Genomic DNA, 22,622 nt, shown 5'->3' with positions numbered 1-22,622 from the left:
GAGCCCTCGGGTCTCCAAACCAAACATGCACACAAGTCTAAAAATATCATACGAACTTGCTCGCGTGATCAAATCGCCAAAATAACACATAGAACTCCGAATTTAGCACCAAATCAAATGAAATTCTCAAGAACACTTTAAAATTTTTATTTTCTCAATTGGACGTCCGAATCACGTCAAATCAACTCCGTTTCTCACCAAATTTCACAGACAAGTCTTAAATATCATAATGAACCTGTACCGGGCTCCGGAACCAAAATACGGACCCAGTACTAACAATGCCAAACATCAATTAATTCTTAAAAACAAAACAATTTCACACTTTTAATTTTTTTCAAAAATTCATAACTCAAGCTAGGGACCTCCGAATTCGATTCCGGGCATATGCCCAGGTCCCATAATTTGATACGGACCCACCGGGACCGTCAAAAAATGAATACGGGCCCGTTTACCAAAAATATTAACCGAAGTCAACTAAAATCAACTTTTAAGGCATAATTTCTTATTTTCATCAATTTTCAACATAAAAGCTTTCCGAAAACATGCCCGGACTGGGAACGAAAATCGAGAAGGTTAAAAATGAGATTTTTAAGGCTTAAGAGTGAGATTCAAATTCTAAAACATAAGATGACCTTTTGGGTTATCACATATGTCTTATATATTAGACTTCAGCTCAGTCTAATTGGACAAGGATTTGACTTATATTGAGGAGCCGGTGGCTATCTTGGATGGACAAGTTCAAAAATTGAGATCAAGGAATATTGCTTTAGTGAAGATTCAATGGAGGGGTCATCAAATCGGGGAGGCGACCTAAGAGACCTAGCTTGACATGGGAGTCATTATCCTCACCTTTTCATCACTTCAGGTATGTCTTTATGCACGTCCGAGGACGAATGTTTGTTTTAAGAGGGGAGGAATGTAATGACCCGATCGGTCATTTTGTTTAATTGCGCCATGTTTCCCCTTTTGATGCATCACACATGTGTGTTTATGATTTTATGACTTACGGGGTTGATTGGTTTCGCTCTAGGAAGATTTCGGGTTGATTTAGACCCTTTGGTTCTTGACTTAGAAGCTTAAGTTAGAAATGTGGACCAATGATTGAATTTTGTGAAAACGACACCAAAACGGTATTTTGATAGCTACGATAGCTTCGTATCGTGATTTTATACTTGGGCGTATGCTCAAAATCGAATTCGGAAGTTCGTAGGTTGATTTGTGTTGTTTTGCCGAAAATTGACAATTTGAAGTTTAGAAGTTTGACCGTAGGTTGAATTTTAGATATTGGGTTCGAAATTTAATTTTGGGACTTGGAATAGGTCCATTATGCTATTTAGAACTTTTCTACAAAATTTGGTATCATTTGGAGTTGGGTTGATAGGATTTGGACGCTTAGTTGTAATTCTAGTAGTTCTTGAACTGTACTTTGAAATTCTTGCATTTTGGTATTCGAATCATAGTTCTAGATGTTATTTTCTTGTTTTGATCGCGCGAGCGAGTTCATACAATGTTGCTAGAATTGTTTGGATGTTTGCTTTGGAACCCCGAGGGTTCAGATGAGTTTCGGACGCATTTTAGAATGATTTGAACTGAAAATGGAATTGCTGGTGTGCTAGTGCTCTGTTATCGCAATTACAAGCACCAATGCAATTATGAAGGTGAAAGGGGGTGGTTTGATATCGCAATTGAGACTTACCCCTTCACAATTGCGAAGTCAGCAGGCCTGGGGCTTGACTAGCATTTGCGACCAGTTGGTCGCTTTTGCGAAGTTGTCCAGCTTCGCAATAGCGGATCCTTTGTCCCAATTGCGATATTTGTTGAGGATGTCAGGTTCGCAAATGCGATCCCTGGTCCAAAATTGCGAGGGTTTATAAATGCGAACCCTGTGTCGCAAATGGGATATCCGCAGCTGGACATAAGGGCTGGAAAGTGAGGATTTATTCTCATTTCTTACATTTTCAGAACTCTACACTCGGTAGGAGGCAATTTAAAGAGGGAATTTTCATCTACAAATATTGGGTAGGTGAATCTAAACAATTTCCAACTTTATTTCATGATTATATCTTAGATCTAACATCAAATGTATGTGAATCAATGAGGATAAATTGAGAAATTTTGTCAAGTTTTTGCAAAATAAGAATTTGAGTTTTGAGAGTCAATTTGGACTCGAATTTTGAAACTAATCACATATATAGACTCCTGGGGTTATGGGTAGTCGAAATCTACCTTTGGACCCGGGTTTTAACCGGGCGGGCCTCGGGTTGACTTTTGTTGAGTGTTTTTTGAAAAGTATAAAGATCATAACTTTATCTATTGTAATTGTTTTCCTTTGCATTGATTGATGATATTAAATTAATTTTTGTTAGATTTGGGTTGTGTGGGAGCGAATTTTAGGGGAAAAGCTATTTTCAAGGGTTGAGTTGGCCTAGTTGAGATAAGTATCTTGCCTAACTTTGTGTGGGAGAACTACCCCTTGGGAATTAGGATTGATTGTGTTATTTGTGTTATGTAAAAGCCATGCCGCAAGGTGACGAGTGGGTACACGGGTTACCAGTTTAGGTTTCTTAGACTCTTTCCATGACTTTAAATGAATTTTCATATCATGTTTTAATTCTCATTGTTAATCTACTCTTATATGTGTTAGTCTATCCTTACATGCCTTATTTGACTTTGTTAACACTTGTTCTACCTCTTGCTTGTTATTTTGCTCTTATATGCCTAGTTGAAGTATTGTCTTCCTTATTGCCCTGTTGCATCTTTAATTGTTGAATTACTTGTAATTGAAGTTGTTATTTCGTGAATTATCTTCTTGTTGAGTTATTGGTATTGAAGTTGTGAAAGCCATTATCACATTGAGGCGAAGTTGTTAATTATTGAGATATTTTCCTTATTGAGCAATTCACATTCATTGTTATTGTTGATATTCTTATACAAATTGTGGTTGAGCCATGGACTATTGTTATGAAAACATATATATTGTTAATTTTTGGCAAGTTGTGGCACATGAGCACTTCTGGTGTGAGTTGTTATTATGTTGTGATATTGATGCGCATGCGGCGGTATAAGGCTATGGGTTAATGTGCATGCAGCAGTATAAGGTGGAATTTATATACGTGTTGCTAGTAAGGGAATTTCTTAAAGCCACACAGCGTCATAAGGTGGGCTAAACTGCATGTAGTTATTTCAAGAAAAATATTTTCATAACTATTTAAATGTAAGGCTCATGTGGCGGTATAAGAAAAGATTGTGATTGAAATTGAGAAAGGTGAATACGAGATGGTACCTCGGTTGTGTTACTTGTTGTATGTGAGGCGATACGTCGGTTGTGATCCTTGTTGTATACGAGGCGGTACCTCAGTTATGATTCTTGTTGTGCATCTCATGTTGAAAAGATTTATTGGTTGAATAATTCTTGTTGCTTTTGTTCTTCCTTGTTTTCAGTGGAGGAGCCACCTTATAGGAAGGGGTATCATTTGACACCCCTTCGCGAAAAAAATATACTGTGTAGGTAGGTAAAAATATAAATTATATGTATATATACTATATATTGACTCCCCTTAATTTCCTGGTATATTTACTTTTATATATTTTTGACACCCCTTAACTAAAATTCTGGCTCCGCCACTGCTTGTCTTACCAGATTTGTCCGTATTTGACTATTTATGGTTCTCATTATTTGTTTCCTTCTTATTATCTTATGCTTACAATCCTGTCTTTAGTTTACATTATTAAATTGCTTAGTTATCAATCATTTCTTCGCATTCCATTACTTTCCGTCATTATATATTTTTGTTATGTTTATCATGTCCTAGTAGGTGTCTTGACATGGCCTCATCACTACTCTACCGAGGTTAAGCTTGATACTTACTGGCTACCGTTGTAGTGTACTCATACTACGCTTCTACACATTGTTTTGTGCCGATACAGGAACATCTACCCGTGGTGGACGTTAGTGATTCACTTATTAGCTGCCTTCTGGAGACTTCAAGGTATACTTGCTAGACGCCCGCAGGCATCAGAGTCATCTTCCAATTTCTTTTCATTTTGTTGTTTTTCTTATTCAGACAGTGTTTTAGTATATATTCTAGATTATTCTGTAGAGCTTATGACTCAGTTCCACCGGTTTTGGGAAGAATGTTATTGAGATCCTATTTTGGAAGTTTATATTAGTTTATTAGTCTTGATTTAGTATTTCTGTTGATTATCACTGTTAAGCTATTATTAAATGTTAGGCTTACCTAGTCTTAGAGACTAGGTGCCATCACGACATTCTAAGATGGGAAATTGGGATCGTGACAATGTTAGAATCATGATCATATAAAGAAAGAATGAATAATTTGAGATTATACGAACAGTTGGAAACGATTTGGTTGCATAAAAATAGTGCGTTTATCATCTATCATATTAGAAAAAAGTTTTTATAATCTTTACATATAAAATCGATCAGTACCATATTACCTACTTGGATTTAACTTGTTTTTTAAATATAGTTTCCCACCTTACTGGGGGTTGTATTAATTGGAAGCAAAGTACAAGAAGGGGACTAGACCTTATCTCCAAAATACAGCACAAGGATAAACAACTTTATCCTTCAAAAGTAGGGTAGGCGATGGGCAAAAAATAAACCTAACCCTGTGAACAACTGTTTTATTTATCTAACAAAAGAGTTGGCCTTATCAAATCTTGACCGTATGCTTGGCATTTACCATTTATCCAGTTGGTAGAACCCTATGGCACCTCTTAGGAGTTGCCGGGATGAGATATATAAAGAAGCTTCAGTGCTATTACTTGCCTTCTTTGCTAAGTAATCCGCCACATAATTGGCCTTCCTAAAACAGTGTGTGATGCTGACATTAGCATTTTTCAGCTTCTTTGATGTTTCTTCCATGATCCTTTTCAATTTGTAGTTGTTGGTGTTATCATTTTTCATCATGCTTGTGACAATTAGAGAGTCCATCTCCAAGATAAAGTCAGTGTATCCATGTTGAATGCACCAGTTGACACCAAACCCAGCAGCTAAGGTTTCAGAGGCATTGTTACGATTACAATTGATTGGGCAGGAGAATGCCATATATTCCAGACTTTCCACTTCGTATGATATAACTGCCATATGTGTTCAATTTGACAGTACCAGGTTCGGGTTTTCGCCAGCATACCGATATACATTTTAAGATAGGTTGCACTCTCAGCATTTTGTCACAAAGGTTGATCCAAGGTAATGTCAGGTTGCAATTAGGGAAAGAATTGTTGATGGCTAGCTGTAGAGTCCAAATGATTTGCTGCTCCATTTTGAAAAGCTTGAATCTTTTTTGATTCCCACACTTGCAAGCAACTTTTTTTCCAAATCTCCCAACAGATTATGACTGGAAGTATATGCAAAACCACTTTATGAATTATGTTAGTGGGTTTCATCTGCCACCATGAGTTTAATAAATACATGATAGGCTAGTTGCAATTCCTAATACCCATTGGTGCTCCAAAGAATCTCCAGATGTGACTGGCAACATCCTCTTCTATAAAGACATGTTGAGTAGTTTCATTATTTGGATTAGTGCAACAATTACATCTGGATAATATGTTCCTTCCAAATCTATTCATTGTATCATCAAAAGGAAGTTTCTTATGCCACAGTCTCCACGACAAAAAAATATTTTAAAAGGAATGCTAGTATGCCACACATTATTGAGCAGGTAATCCTTTGTTCTACTCACTCTTTTCATTTGCCGAGATGAAGAATTAGAAAATCTGCCATCCTCAGTTAGTTCCAAATGATTTGATCCTCCTCATTAGGATTCCATATTGTAATATTCATGATGTGGTGAATGATATCAGGAGAAATAATATCACTAAGCTTATAGGTGTCCCATTGCCCATTAGTGATGAACTGGTTTACCATAACTTTAGGACTTCTTCTGACTTCTGAATTAATAGGCTGAATCATGCCTTTTCCAGTCCAATTGTCAAACCGGAAGGTGCTATTACCAGAGTTAATCTGCCATACCATGTTGACTTCTGCCAGTTTCCTGAACTGGAGTAATATTTTTACTGATGAGAGTCCTTAGAGGTTTAAACTTTAGTACCAGGGGCGCCCTGATACAATATTTGTTTCTAAGGAAATTAACCCATAGATATGGGATAGCTATGAATCTCCACCATCTTTTGGTAGCCAAGGTATCACCGATTTCCTCGAGGCTTCTAATCCCAATTCCCCCTTCTTCTTTGGGAAAACACAATTTTTTCCAAGAACTCTAGTGGTACTTATTGTGATCACAAGTAAACCACCAGAAAAAATTGGCAAAGTGTTTTTCTATAGGGATTGTAACACATGTTTGATAAGAACAATTTCCCCCCATGAAAGAGCATTCCACCATGCCAACCATTGAGCCTTTTCACCACTTTATTGACCAAATTGTCAAAGTATTGTATTTTCTTCCTTCAACCATATAAAGGGTTCCTGACGAGCACAAAACACAACACAAAATTGATGCTCGCTAGCCAAAGATAGTATAGTATGATTATCTTCTCCACAGGGATTGGATTTGAACAATGATCTAGTAATTCCTAGTTTAACTTCTATTCAGGATGATCAAAACTTGTATGAAGTGATTATGAACTACAATTAACTATTAAAGTAAATCAATTGACAATTGACTGCAAAGAACTAGAGATTAGCAGAGTTGGTTTCTTATCAATATGAGAAATAAGGGTTTTGACATGATAGGTGCAAGGTTTTTATTCTGGATATGATACTGCTATATTTCATTCTTGAAGTTCTATCGATTTTCAAGAATTCAATAGGTGATTAGCTTACACTTCCGATTCAGACTCCTCTCTCAATTAAATCTAAATTTTTCAAATAAACTAATGTGAAGTATCGGTAAAATTTGCAAGAATCTATTGATAGAAATGATCTAAGAGAAGCTTCTCGCGAATATTTCTCAATCTTAATTTAAACGGTAACTCAAAAAGCTCTCTTGATTACTTCAAAGAATCACCAAAATAAACTAAGGCATACGCTGTAATAATATTCAATAAGATGCTCCTCTTTTGATTAAACACTATAAAGAATAAAGTCACAACTATATTAAAGCTCCTCCAATAAATTCAAGCAATTAAATAGTAGTCAAATCCATAAACAACCAAGTCACCAAATCATGTCAAACCCTAAGGTAAACTACTCCATAGATATGGAGAAAGTCATCACAAATAGAATTGAAGAGTAAGAAAACATCAATCTAACGTTAAATCCAAACTCCCGTATTGAATTGATAGAAAGATGATGAAATCCTGTGTCTTGTATCCTCAAATGCTCTCTCAAAGCTTCCAAGGTCAAAAATACTCTAAAAATCGTATTTTTGGTGTATTTATACCATGTTGGAACGGGTCCGGATGAAACTATCCTTTTCGAGTCGAAGTAGGAGAAATACTCTGTAAAATTTGAATATGCGCGATGCATGGAGCGCCGCCCTATGCGGTGTGCCTCTCCACACAGTGCGCTGCCCCACGTGGTGCCTGTAGAGAAGTTAAGAGAGTTGATTTTTACAATCTACAGGAATTTTACACTAGCGCCCTGCGCCCCGTGGCGCATGGCGCGACACGACCGTGCATTTTTTCTAGAGTAATCTTTTTTTCTCACTTTTTAACTTCCAGACTTAGTCCTCGACCCCCGAAACTCGGGAGGCATGGCCGACACCCAGTGCCATACTCGACCCAAGCATACCACTCTATAACTTTGAACTCTGGAGGGGTAGCCATCAACTTAGGCCGACGAGGCCTACCTTACAAATCAAGGCCGACGAGGCCACCCTGAGTGTCTACAACCAGAAATACCAAAATAACCTATACACAGGTTTGGCAAGGCCACAATACTGATATACAAAATATATAGGACTCGTCTACTAGCCTCTAGAGATAACTGAACTGTATCATGGTTGGGACAGGGCCTCGACCTACCCATCAAACCTGTATATATAAAATGGACTCCAAGGTCTTGACCTGATAACTCCGGGGAAGTGGAGCTTACCAACCAAGCTGATATTTGGCTCTGTCTACTAGCAAGGTCTATCCAGCTATCTATCAGGACATGCTTGCATGAAATGCAGAGTCCCCAGCAAAAGGGATGTCAATACGAAATAATGTACCGAGTATGTAAGGCAACAAAATAACTGAAAGCTGAAACTGAACTGATAATATAATAACTGAAAGTAATTGGGAGTTAAAGATAATCTGATGATATGCTTACCTGCTGATACTGACTCAACTCTCTCAATATAGCAAGTAAAATAGTTGTCCGGCCTTGTAAGGCTAGGTATATGTAACTGCTCTGCCATAGTAGGCTTGCTCATAGGCACTCGACCATAATAGGCTCTATATCTCATCCATTCTGGGCTCGCTCATAGGCGCTCGACCACAGTAGGCCCGGTATATAACTTACCATCTGATCAGAGGTTGCCAAATAGGGGTTTACCTACCGATTATTGCTCGATGGTGGTGAAAATACTGTAATACTGCCCAGTAGGAGCCTGCCCACCGATTATAGTTCGATGGTGGTAAAAATACTATAATACTGTATATATGTATATAGATACCCTCTGCTCTATTTACTGGAAGAAGACAATACTTAACTGAATATAAAGTTCTGATAAGAAAGAATACTGTAACTTTTGAGACTAGGATAATGTACATAAATTTAGGAGTATGAACTTCTATTTATGTCTCGTTATCAAACGCATGTAATTACGAGATCATGCCAAAATAAAGGAAAGGTTTAGCCTTAACATACCTTATCATAATCTATCCAATAACCACGTTGAATTCGTCTCGTCTCACCTTAATTTACAATAACGATAATAACACTATCTTTAAGTTAAGGAAGGTACAACTATCCTATAACGAGCGACAAGCTTATTTTATAATTAAACGGGCAACATCGCCCCTATAATTTTTACTTACGCCCAATTTGACATAACACCACCAACAACAAGAACACAACAATAACAATATGCATACATCATTTTCCAACCTTATATCCATCACAAAATATCACAAAAAAGTCCACACACCCCAATCACTTCATACACAAAATGACAACCATAGTAGTATCAAATAACCCGAAAATGTAATGACAAACGACCAGCCTACCATTCCGCCATTATGTGGTCTTTCTCCATATCCCTTTTCCTCCAAAAATCCATAAAATAGTAGCAAAATAGACAACCCAACAACAACACGAAACAACCCACAAAACAGTCCACTACAAGTTGAATAACTCAAACTCTCGACTTCCGATCACCGTCCCGTGAGTTCTTACAATTATTGAACAAATTTCTCTACTTTTACAGCAGAAAAAATGGATGAAAGAGGGCAATATACTTACCTTATTTGGTGAATATCTCAGCTCATATCTTTGTTCTTCAACTCTTAGGTTTTCCTCCAACTAGAACTTGAAAAGAAGAGAAAATCATTTAGGGTTTTGTGTTGCATTTTTGGGAGAAGTTTGTGTTGCACCCTATTTTGCACTAGTCAAAACAAGATTCAACTTGTGGTTTTCCTATTGTTGATAAAAGAGAGTCGCCACCTAATGTTTAAAGGTATACTAGGGTACCTATTTAATTACTAAGTCATATCCTTTATTGGTCTGCTAACTGGTGAGATTATGGATAAGGGTTCTTGTTCTTCTAAGGGTAAGGTGTTAGGAACCCCTTAAAATCTACCTAAGGTAGCTCCATAAGACTTAGACTAGATTTAGAATTAATTATTTATACTATGCCTCAACTAGTGTTCTAGAGATATGGCTTAGCGTACATTGAGACATAATTTTTACAAAGGGAGGGTATAGTATTAAAAGGGTATGAATTAATAGAGAAAATAACATTAATGCATATATACTTGAAAAGAGCTTTTGAAATGAGATATAGGATGTTTGTATTTTAGAAAGTATGTGAAAATGAGAACTAAATTTAAACACTTGTTCCTAAAGCATGGGGGTATATTGTTCTAATGAGATGGGGGTAAGCCTAAGATATACTTTGATTTGAAGACCTGGAGAAAAACCATATTTTGAAAATCCTTTTGGGGCGACAACACTTTATTTTTTTCGAAAATGATTTGATTTCCCTTTTTGAAGATAAAGCTTGCGATTCAGTTTGGTTTTTCCTTTTAAAAGGTGGGGCTGTCGTCCTTTACTAAGCTTTGGGCTTCAAAATATTTTAAGAAAAATGTGAGCGAAAAAATATAATAATGATATAAACAATTATAATTAGAGAACGAAAGATTAGTTACTAACTAATTATTCTTTTAATCCTATTTTGTTTAAGGCTTGCCTAAGTTTACATGACATAGGATCGGTGTTTTAAAAAGGCGTGGGCGTAAGGCGGGGCGTTTTACATATGCCTCAGCAGGGCGTAAGTCCCATAGGTATTTAATTTTTAATATTTTATAAAATAATATAATGACAATTAATATTTATAAACAGGTAAAATTGCATAAAAATTGAAGAAAACTATATATATGTGTGCTCCATCCCCACAAAAAACTAATCAAAATAATCTATTATACGTTACTTACAAGCACAAGTAATTTGAGTCTAAAAGAATAAAGTTTTCTATAGGGAGGAACAAAAATGATGATTAACCTACAATTTTTGAACTTTGAATTTGCTGCTATGAAGAAAAATGTAGTTCTCTTTGTATTTGTTAAAAAATTAAATATTCGTTGCTTTTGGGAGATATTACTAGACTAGCGGACAAGATAAAAATTTGGAAAAACCATGAATTAGGGCTTAAATCAATAAAAAAGGTCTTTACCTTTAAATTTAATACTTTTGAGTTCCTTTTTAAACCTTTTGAGTAATTACCAAACTCACTTTTGAGAATTTGGGTATTATATGAAGGACTAATTCAACAAATTTTGTTTTAATTTGAAAAAGTCTCTGGGGCTTACTCCTTACTAAAAAAACGCGCCCCGAACGCCCGGGCATACGCCCCGAATTGCGGGGCGTACGCCTCTTGAGACTTTCGCCCCACACCATCGCCCCGGGGCATTTTTGGTACGCCTCGCCCCGGGGCTCGCCCCAGGATCTCCTTTTAAAACAGAGCATAGGATTTAAATTAAAGCATTCAATCCAATGTAATACTATTGTATAGGATATAATAACAATAAAGATGCAGTAAAGTGAGACAAGGCAGTAAACTAAGGTAACGAAGCAGTAAAATAAGGAGTTTAGAGGAAGAGGATTGGACTATGATATTTGGACCTCAAAGAAGCAGGCCCAACAGTAATAGGTACGACCACAACTGACTTCAGATTTCCAGAAAATACGACAATGCTGGTCTTGGGCCTGAGTTCCTTAAGAACTCGGGAGGCCCAAACAAATGTATATGTTCAAAAAGAAAGAGAAAGTCATTAGATACATATTTTGTATGTTCAACCATGCACGAAACACATAGGTAACTGATTGGGGCAAAATATAACAAAAACTATCAATACTCAAATACCATGAGAACTTATACTAATGTAGTGGTTATATATGATATATGATTTACACTGAAAACCTTTCGTTATCATTAGACACTAAACCCCTAAAAAATAATAAGTGTCAATAAATTAAGGGCTAAGGAGTGAGTTCTACTCAAGGGCGATGCCCCTTTTGAATCCCCCACCACATCAAAGTTCCCAAGGGTCTCAAGGCCCTAGGCAATACTTGTGCTGGGGGAGAGAAGCCCAACCTAGAGTTAAACTCTACCTAGAGTTAGAGTCTACTCCCAAATACCCCTAACTACTAACGACTCATTTTTCCTTATGGGTTTAAGTGCCAATGAGAATCTTTCAAGGTAAACCAACTACCACTATACAACCTACCACAGAAGTATACTTTTCCCTTGACAAAATAACATAAGGTCAGAAGAACAATTTCATTTTATAACTTCAGTTCCTATACTAAATGAAACGTGCATTAACAAATCTGGACGTCAGGTTCCAGACACACATAGAGATAGGAATACTATGATGTTACTTCCAAAAGAACCAAACACTTGTGTTCCTATCTAAAGAGCACATAGTTTAGATATGCAGCAAAACAAATGCCTCTGTCTAAGCAGACATATCACAGATTGGTTAGCCTAGGTATTACCACTAGCACACACATAGGTTAACAATATTACTTGGAACTTTTGAAAGTATCATCAGGGATTCAGACAAGCAGTCATACTTAGTAACTTCTACAGATGTCGTTAAAGATGCCAGAACATAATCAAGACTCTTAGCATGACTACAAGTTACAGATTCAAACATGGGATTCCTAAAAGTGCTTGGCAGAATCATAGATTATCAACCATACTTCATTTGTAATTAACTGGCAGAACCATATCTTCATAATAACACAAATCTTTAATAGGTAAACTATTATGTCCAAGCAGTAGTAAATAAGAGGTCCCCTTAGGCTTTACAAATCAGATTCAGCTTAGATTAGCAAGAAAAAAAGGGACTGAGTGCAATTTCAAAACAAAGTATGGATCCTGAAGACAAACAAGGATACATACAACATTTTAAATCAACTACACATAGATACTTTAAATGAAGTTATGATCTTACAAAGACAAGATAAGCTTTACAAAGTCAGCAAGGTCATAAAGGGATTAAAGACAAGGAAAGTATTATGCCAAACAGGTTTAACTCAGCTACCGACTGAGATTTACATCTGAACATGAGGCGAGGCCGTTATACTCAGCTTGAAAGCAGTTATCATTCAACTATAACAAAATGACTATATCTTATTTTATGAAAGACAACTCAATGATAACAGAATATATGCAGAAGAGTTACTGATGTTCATAAAAGTCCCTTTTATAAGACTGTTTCATATAGATGCAACCAATAGTTATATATGAACATAGGATTGTTATAATAATAGCTCAGAATTTACTATCAGAGTTAACAGACATTGATACAGAGAAGGAAAGCACTTAAACACTTTAACTTCTCATGCTTCAGTTAAATGGTGAAAGATTAAACTAGGAACTCTCAGGTTTTTCCTAGTTAGAATTATCAACCACAATCTCGACTACAAAACAACAGAATGCAGGAAACAATGTGTAGGGATAGGGATCACAACAGAATCATTAATGGAAAATTTGAAATCTAGGCAAGCATGAGAGGTCATTTTAAACATATAAAGGAAAACTTAATCATATGGACTATTTGAGATCCGAATGAAAATCATTAAGGTCACATAACAACTTAATAAACACCGATTAAAGATACTCAGGAGAAGGACAAGTGATCACATGTTAACAACACCTTATTATAAACTAGAAATAAAATTTCTATACTAATGGCAGACATCATAAATGAATACAATTAACAGAAGGCAACATGTTCATGATATTCAAGTAAGACAATCAAAGAGAAGAGGATGAAGGTGTACTGACCTTTTCAAGGGTGGCAGACCAAACAATGGTTCCTTCTAATTGCCTAGGACCCAAAGCTTCAAGCTTGAAGCAGCGAAAGCACTCAGAGACGAAAATAGAAAACCGAAAATCAGTAAAAAATCCTAAATTTTATGAAAATCTTAGTATTGCTTCTGTGTTCGTGTTAGGTATTAGGTTTGATTGTAAGTGATGATAGGCGAGAAAAATCTAGGCCCTAATTATAGTGCCATTTAATGGCTCTAGGGTTTCAACAGATTCAAATCGTGAGTTGAAGATGAAGATGAGTTGATGATGTGAGCATAATCGGATAAAATTGGAATGAACAGGGGGAAAAGTAGTGTTGAGTTTACTTGAGCATGAGGAGGTCGACCGTTGAAGCCTTTGGACTAGCGGCCAAACCCTAATATCCAAAGGTCACTGTGTTTGACCTCTGGATAACGAATAATAATGATGAAGTTGAAGATATTAGACATGCATGCTCCGACTCGACAGAACAAAGGAAGGGTTGATGGATTTTTAAGTTGCATAGTTTAGGTCAAGGGTTTCAAATTTGAGATTCAAATAGAATCGATGGAAATGGAATGGAAATCGACGAGATTCGCGGTTAACAGGTGCAAGATGGATATATTAAGGCTTGATTTGTGACCTTGCAAAAATTTGTGCAAGATTTTAGGACTGATGGGGCTGATGGGGATGAGAGAAAAGAGAGGTAAAAGGGAAAAAGATGAGGCAGAGGATGTGGTAAATGATTAGGGTTTAGGGGGCTTTGGGATGGGTCCTGACATTTTGGGGTTTAAATGATTTTATGGAGAATTTCGGTGGCTATTAGATCCTTGTGATCTACTGGCTAAGATTAACTATACTGGGTGCTTTTAATTTAAAGAGAAAGTGGAATAAAAAATTATGGGCCGTTGATCTAATAAACGGACAACCCAGATCAATTGTGTTTATTTTGTGTGTGTTGAGACGGGTGACGTGTCAAGCTCCGATTGGTTTAAAAAGGAATGGAAAGGATTGTCAAAGTGGATTGGAGGGGTTGTTTGGAACGGGTCATTTCAGATTGGGCTTGGTCATTTGGGGCAAAGTTGACTTAAAAAAATAGCAGTTTGTGTTTAGTTGAGAATTGCAATTATAGCCTCTAGCCTCTTTTGATCCCATTTATAATTAAATTAAATAAGCTTAATAATTTTCAATAAAATGTGGTAAAATTATGATTATTATATATACTACTAACTATCTTAATTAATTATTTATAAATATTCCATTTTAGCGAATTATAGTAGTAATTTCAAAATATTGACATAGTAATCTAATTAACTAGAAATTACGGAGTAGTTTTGTCAAATTAATTATAAGGTTTATGTGATGTATATAAAGGTTATTTTAATCATCTTAAAGTAGTAAATATTTTATAATTATGTAATACTAATACTAAGTGATTAATTTCAAAACTAATACTTAATTAATTTGTAGAAATAGGTATTTATTACTAGAAAATACTTTCAAAATATTTATTGTAAATTATTAAGTATAAGTAAATTAATTTTGAAAGGGAAGGTCAAAATTGGCTGTAGCTGCCCCTCTTTGACCGGAGACGATGGAAGAATTTTTGAGCAAAGAAATTGAACCAAAGCCAATTTTGTCCCGACTTTAGGCATGCATTGCAGGGATGACATACAGATTTAAGGAAGATTACTAATTGCATCATTTTGGGGAGAGTTGAGGAAGATTTTGGGCAGTGTTTTGGGAAGTTAGGGCCAAATTCTTGCTTTGAATTGCTTACATACCTCGGGCTTAACGAGGATCATGCCTCATGTAGTTTTGGAGTGAAGATTATTTGAGGAAGCGGTACTCGCAGGAACAACCCCAGTATCGTATTATGACGATACGGCGAGACGGAGGATTGGGCACTCATGATAGCTTGAATTTTGCGGCTTGATTTGAAGGATTTGAAAATTTTGAGTTTCACTGGTCATTTTGTGCTTGAACTTGGATCCTTGGGCCGCTAATGGGTTTGTTGTCTCTCATAGCATTGTAGTTTGGTCTGCTGCTTAGAAAGAGTTTCATGTTGCGATGTTTGTTCCTGCAAAACAAATGAAATACATGCATACTGTCACGACCCAAAACCAACCTGTCGTGATGGCTCCTATCATGGTACTAGGCAAGCTGACTATGCAGATATTTAGCACACTCAAAAACTTGGAAGATATGGAAGTAGTTAAAATTAAGGAAAACCTTTTAAAAACAGCGTAAGAAATCATAATTCCATACAAAATCTCTCCAAAAACCGGGGCGTCATCGAGTACATGAGCATCTACATAAAAACACAGTCTAATACACCATCTAGGAAATATCAACTGAAACATAAAATGGAAGATAAGAAGGGAGAGTCAAGGCCTGCGAACGCCAAGCAGCTACCTTGGTAGTCTCCAAAAATTCGAACTCCACAACTCAGCAACCGCCGTGACCGAAAGCACCTGGATTTGCACACGATGTGCAGGGTGTAGCATGAGTACAACCAATTCAATAAGTAACAAATCTAACCGTTGGACTGAAAGGTAGTGACAAACTCAGCAGGTACAGTTCAATAAGGAAATAACAATACATAAATGTAGGCATGCTTTCAAGTTTGACTTAAAACTCAATTCAAATAAAATAGATCAAATTCTAAATGATATGAGGAGTATGACCTCTTTACATCTACATGCTAATGCACATGCTGTATGTGATGCACCACTATGAAAGCCTCATGTACTCACACTCTCAAAATACTCAATCACTCAGTACTGTATATGGTCAATCCAGCCCAGGGAAGATCCAACACACACATACACACACACACACACACACACACACACACACACACACACACACACACACATATATATATATAAAATCCAGCCCAGGGGAAGATCTATCCCCAAATATATATGATTCGAACAAGATCCATGTCCAGGGAAGATCCATTCCTCAATATGATCAACTGCGCTCAATGGGGTGTGTACAGACTCCGGAGGGGTTCCTTCAACCCAAGCACTATAATAAGCCAGATCTAGGCATAAATCAATAAACATGCTGCGTCGTGTAGTCCGATCCCATAACTGTCACTCACATTCAGGCCCTCATCCTCACTCAGTCATCAATCTCTCCAGCCTCTCTCTCTCGGACTCACAGTGTCATGAAACTAGCCCAAAGTGATGATATGACATAGTAATAAATAGCAGCAGAGACTGAGATATGATATGTAATGAATAAATATGACCGAGTACAAAATTTCAAAGTAATCAATAAATCAACAGCAAGGAAATAATCACTATGGGTCTCAACTGTACCAGTAATAGCCTAAACATGATTTCTAGCATGATTGTGAGCTTAATTACTTATCACATGATGAAAACACGGATATCAACAAGATAAATCCACTATACAATTCCATAGAATCGACTAGGTCACAGTTCTTACGGTGCACACCCAGACACTCGTCACTTAGCATGTGCGTCACCTCAACATCAATCATATAATACATAATTCGGGGTTTCGAACCCTCAGGGCCAAGTTTAGAAGTGTTACTTACCTTAATCCAAGCAAATCTCTACTCTAACACACCCTTGCCTCATGAAACGGCCTCCGAATGCCTCGAATTTAACCATAAACAATTTGATATAATCAACACGGGCTAAAGGAATCAATTCCAGAAGAAACATACTAAGTTATTAATCAAAAGTAAAAAATTGACTCAAAAGTCGACCATCGGGCCCACGTCTCAAAATCCGCTAAAAGTCATAAAACCCAAAAGTCCATTTATCCACGAGTCTAACCATACCAATTTTACCAGAATCCGACACCAAATCTCCACCTAAATCTCCAAATCCCTAACCTCAAACTCTCAAATGCCACCTTAAATACACACAAACTAGGTGGGAAATTCAATGCAGAAACACGATTGTTGATAAAAAATGAGCACAAGGGTCTTAGATCAAGAAACCCATCGAAAATCCTCTTAAGAATCGCCCAAACCCGAGCTTGAAATGTTTAAAATGAAGTAAAATCGTGAACCCTTGAATTTAAGTGTTCTGTCCAGCACTTCCGCTTTTGCGGACACTTAACCGCATCTGAGACGTCGCAGAAGCGACATTCCACCCACTTCTGCGATGAACCACTAGAGATGGGCCTCCACTTTTGCGGTCCTCGCCCTCGCATCTGCGCAATTGCAGGTGCAGATTTCCCATCGTACCAGTGCACCCTCCGCTTCTGCGCCCATCACGTCGCACCTGCGAAAAACTCCCTGCACCTGCGAACACAATCCTCCCCAATCTTGGCCGTATCTGCGCTCCTTAGTTCGCACCTGCGATCAAAGCTCCGCAGGTGCGATTACACCAGCAGAGTCCCTGCTTCAGCCATGTACCAAGTTCCATTTTCGATCCGTTAACAATCCGAAATCAACCCGAGGCCCCCGACACCTAAACCAATCATACCAACAAGTCTTAAAATACGATACGAACTTAGTCGAGCCCTCAAATCACTTCAAACAACATCAAAAACATGAATCGCACCCCAATTCAAGCCTATTGAAACTAAGGAAATTTCAACTTCTACAAACGACACCGAAACCTATCAAATCGCGTCCGATTGACCCCAAATTTTGCACACAAGTCACATTTGACATTACAAACCTACTCCAACTTCCTGAATCAGAACTCAACCCCGATATCAAAAATTCCACTCCCGGTCAAATTTTCCAAAATCTAATTTTTGCCATTTCAAGCTTAATTCCACTATGGCCCTCCAAACCACAATCCGAACATGCTCCTAAGTACAAAATTACCCAACGGAGCTAACGGAACCATCGAAACTCCATTCCAAAGTCGTCTACACCTAAGTCCACATCCGGTTAACCTTTTCAACTTAAGTTTTCATCCTTGAGACTAAGTGTCTCAGTTCATTATGAAACCTCACCGTACCCGAACCGACTACCCCGACAAGCCACATAACAACTATAAAGTAAAAAATGGGCAGTAAATGGGAGAACGGGGCTACAACTCTCATAACGACCGGTCGGGTCATTACACATACCCATATATTACAATGCGGAATATATTAAGATGCGATGTAAATATTGCAGGAGAGATGATGCTTGGTTGTCGGCGAGCCATTATTTGGGATTAGGATGATGGGATACTTGATCTTGACTCGATTTCTTAGTCGAAGCATTTAAAAATTGTCTCCGCTTGTTGGGAGAGCTTAATTTATAGAGTGCGTCTCCGCTTGTTGGGAGAGCTTTGCACTGAGAAATGTCACCGCTTGTTGGGAAAGCTTGATTTGTAGAGTGCGTCTCCGCTTGTTGGGAGAACTTTGCACTGAAATGTAAAATAATCTCTGCTTGGGAGTGATTAATTAAAACCGTAATCATGCCTGAAGCTGCATGGGCAAAACTTCAAAACATTAAAAGTACTAGCAAAGGAAATAATAGCATGCCCAAGAGATACTCTTAACTGCGAAGCTAAGTTGCGGTCATCGATTGGCAGAACATCAATTACGAGGTTTGCGACTGTCTATTCTGGTATCCGTTGCAATGGAGCGACGATGCGAATTTTTATTGGCAAAGTTTGTGATTTGCTATATACAAGGTTCTAGTTGGCAAAACCGGCATTCGATTTGTACAGGGCGCTCCGATCGATTGAGCTGACGGTTTTCTATATACAAGACTTTAATTGGTGAAGCCGACGGCTCGTTTGTACAAGGTGATTCGATTAGTTGAGCAGGCGATTTGGTATGTACAGGGCTTCCATTGATGAAGCCTAACGGTCCATTTTGTACATGGTGCTTTGATTGATTGAGCATGCAGTTTGCTATGTACATGTGTTTTCGTATCAACAGTCTAACTCCGAGGTACCTACAAAGGATTCAAAGATTAGCCTAAGTAGTATCAGAAAAGTTCAATTAATGGAGAAAGAGAGATGATCTTAGGCAAGTGGCGGATCTGTCATTTGCACCAGTGTGGTCGTAGTGCTTCTTTGCTCCCTATTGACCCTGCACTCAAAGAAAAATTCTTTGGGGGGGGGGGGAGAGTTGATTTGTGTCGACCGCACTGTTGGTTTGCCCCAGCCTTTGATATGGTCATGCCGCGAAGTTAGGTAGGTGTAACAAATTACTGTATTTTTGGAAAATAATTTGAAAATACTTTGTTTTAAGGAAAATACCGTCGTTCCGGATTATGACATGTTACGAAAAGTTCTCCATATGCAAACGTTTCTTCTTGAATAATTTATACCATTGATGTCGATCTTCCGTGATGCTTCTGATAACGCGGATGCTTGCTGTTGTGACTGCGCCCTAATTCAAACTAATGCATTACAAAGGTTTTCCTAAGGTTGTGACCGAACCCTTTCAGGTTGCCTACATATCCAAAACGGAATCAGGTCTGAATGTACTTCGTGGATTATGATAAAATATGATAAAGATAAGCGAGCCTGACTCAGGCAGCCTACGTATCCAAATGGAATTAGGTCAAGACATAGTTCGATTACAACAGATGCAAAATGATGAGTTAAAGAATGAAAAAGTCTGAGTCTGACTCAGGCTGCCTATGTATCCAAATGGAATCAGGCCAGAACGTAGTTCAGTTACAATAGATGATTGAATCCTATGGGGATTGCCTAGGTATTATTTTTTAAGGAAATCAAGTCGGCATAGTTCCTGAGCAACATACAAAAGTGATATTTGGTTTTCTATTTCAAAAGTGAAGGGGAGAGAGAAATCAAACCCTACGTGGGTTGCCTACGTATCCCTCCGTGGGAAGTTAGGTTGAACGTAGTTTTGTTATAGCAAAACCTAACTCTATTAATTTTCAAACATAATTTCTCTTGATTGTGTCTGAGTTGATGGGATTCGTGTTGATTCTTCCATCCATTTCTGCCAAGCTTAGAGATCTACCCGACAGTGCTCGGTGAACCACATTAGGACCTTGCCATTTTGGTGTGAACTTTCCTTTGGCTTCTTCTTGGTGGGGAAAGATTTTCTTCAAGACCAACTGCCCCGATGCGAACTGGTGAGGCTTCACTCTCTTGTTAAATGCACTAGCCATCCTGTTCTGATATAGCTAACCATGGCATACTGCATCCATTCTTATCTCATTGATCAACATGAGTTGCTCCTGTCTGACTCGTATCCACTATGTGTCGTCTAATTTTGCCTCTTGAATGACCCTTAAAGATGGTATTTTGATCTCTACGGGTATCACAACTTTAGCGCCGTATACCAACATGTACGGTATTTCCACAGTGGTTATTCTCATGGTGGTCCGATAACCTAGTAAAGTGAAAGGTAGTTTCTCATGCCATTGTCTGTGATTGTCCACTATCTTTCGTAAAATTCTCTTGATCTTTTTGTTGGCTGCCTCGACTGCCCCATTCATTTTTATCTTGTAGGCTGTGGAATTGCGGTGGATGATTTTGCACTTCTTGCAGATTTCTTTCATGAGGTCGCTATTGAGGTTAGCAGCATTGTCGGTGATGAGGGGCTCTGGTATTCCAAATCTACAAATGATGTTGTTCCGGACAAAATCTGCCACTACCTTCTTTGTGACAGCCTTGTAAGTAGATGCCTTGACCCATTTGGTGAAATAGTCAATAGCTACCAAGATAAAGCGATGTCCATTTGATGCGGCAGGCTCTATAGGTCCAATCATGACTCTATAGGACCAATCGCGTCCATGCCCCTAGCGGCGAACGGCTAGGGTGAACCCATTACGTTTAACTCATTCGGCGAAACCCGGATGAAATCTTCGTGAATTTAGCACTAGTGACACTTCTGTACGTAGCAGCTACTGTCGCTTTCTATAGTCATCCAAAAGTCTCCAGCTCTTAGGATCTTCTTGGCTAATATGAACCCATTCATGTGGGATCCGCACGTTCCTGCATGTATTTCCTCCAACAACCTGGTTGCCTTGGCAACGTCTACACATCCCAACAAACCTAAGTCTGGGGGTCCTCATGCACAGGACTTCCCTGTTGAGGAAAACGTGGTTTGCCAACCTGCTGAGGGCTCGCTTTTGACCATTAGTAGCATTCTCTAGGAATTCACTGGTTGCAAGGAATTTCCTGATGTCGTTATATAATGGTTTACCATCTAGTTCTTCATCTACATGGAAGCAATATGCATGTTGATCCCTGATCTTTATCTCGATAGGGTTGATGTAGTTCTTGTCTGGATGCTGAATCATAGATGATAGAGGTTCAAGGGCGTCAACGAACTCGTTCTGAATCCTAGGGACGTGCTTGAACTCAATCTTCATGAACTTCTTGCATAGCTCCTTTATGCGGTGCAGGTACAGAAGTATCTTGACATTCTTGGTGGACCATTCCCCTTGGACTTGGTGTATCAATATATCGGAATCTCCTATGACCAAAAGTTCTTTGACCTTCATGTCAACTGCCATTCTGATCCCAAGGATGCATGCTTCGTATTCAACCATATTATTGGTACAAGAGAATCTTATCTTTGCTGATGATGGATAGTGTTTTCCAGATTCCGAAATCAGGACTGCCCCAATTTTGACTCCTTTAAAGTTTGCTGCTTTATCAAAAAATATTCTCCATCTAGGGTACGATTCAGCAATATCTTCTCCAGCAAATAACACTTCTTCATTGGGAAAATATGTAGTAAATGGCTCGTAGTCCCCATCCACCGGATTCTCCGCGAGGTGGTTGGCTAAAGCTTGCCCTTTGATTGCCTTCTGAGTTATGTACACAATGTTAAGTTTGCTAAGGAGAATTTTCCATTTAGCTAGCTTTCCGGTAGGCATCAGCTTCTAGAATATATACTTGAGTGGGTTGAGTCGAGATATCAGATGCATGGTGTATGCTGACATATAATGCCTTAGTTTCTGGGCAATCCAAGTCAGAGCGCAAGAAGTGCATTCTATCAAAGTATACTTGACCTCACATGACGTGAACTTCTTACTTAAGTAGTAGAAGGCCTGTTGCTTTCTCCCAGTTTCGTCATGCTGTCCCAACACACACCCGAAGGCATTATCCAAGACTGCCAAATATAATAACAATGGCTTCCCGGGTTAAGGGGAACCAATACTGGTGGATTTGAAAAATATTCTTTGATTCTGTCGAAGGCTTTCTTGCACTCCTCTATCCATTTTGTGTCAGCATCCTTTTTCAGCAACTTAAAAATAGGCTCACAAAT

General features: G+C 38.1%; 1 protein-coding gene across 1 annotated transcript; it reads right to left on the bottom strand.

The window, feature by feature from the left end:
• Nucleotides 1–21,249: 21,249 nt before the first annotated feature.
• On the bottom strand, nucleotides 21,250–22,230 carry LOC138908305 (uncharacterized). The gene has a single exon (XM_070198963.1). It carries the CDS (start codon nucleotides 22,228–22,230, stop codon nucleotides 21,250–21,252), a length of 981 nt encoding a protein of 326 aa, XP_070055064.1.
• Nucleotides 22,231–22,622: the final 392 nt, after the last annotated feature.

Source organism: Nicotiana tomentosiformis, chromosome 3 (assembly GCF_000390325.3).
Source record: "Nicotiana tomentosiformis chromosome 3, ASM39032v3, whole genome shotgun sequence".
NCBI lineage: Eukaryota > Viridiplantae > Streptophyta > Magnoliopsida > Solanales > Solanaceae > Nicotiana > Nicotiana tomentosiformis.
The sequence above is the reverse complement of the archived record's forward strand: the minus strand, read 5'-3'. Positions and strand labels throughout refer to the sequence as shown.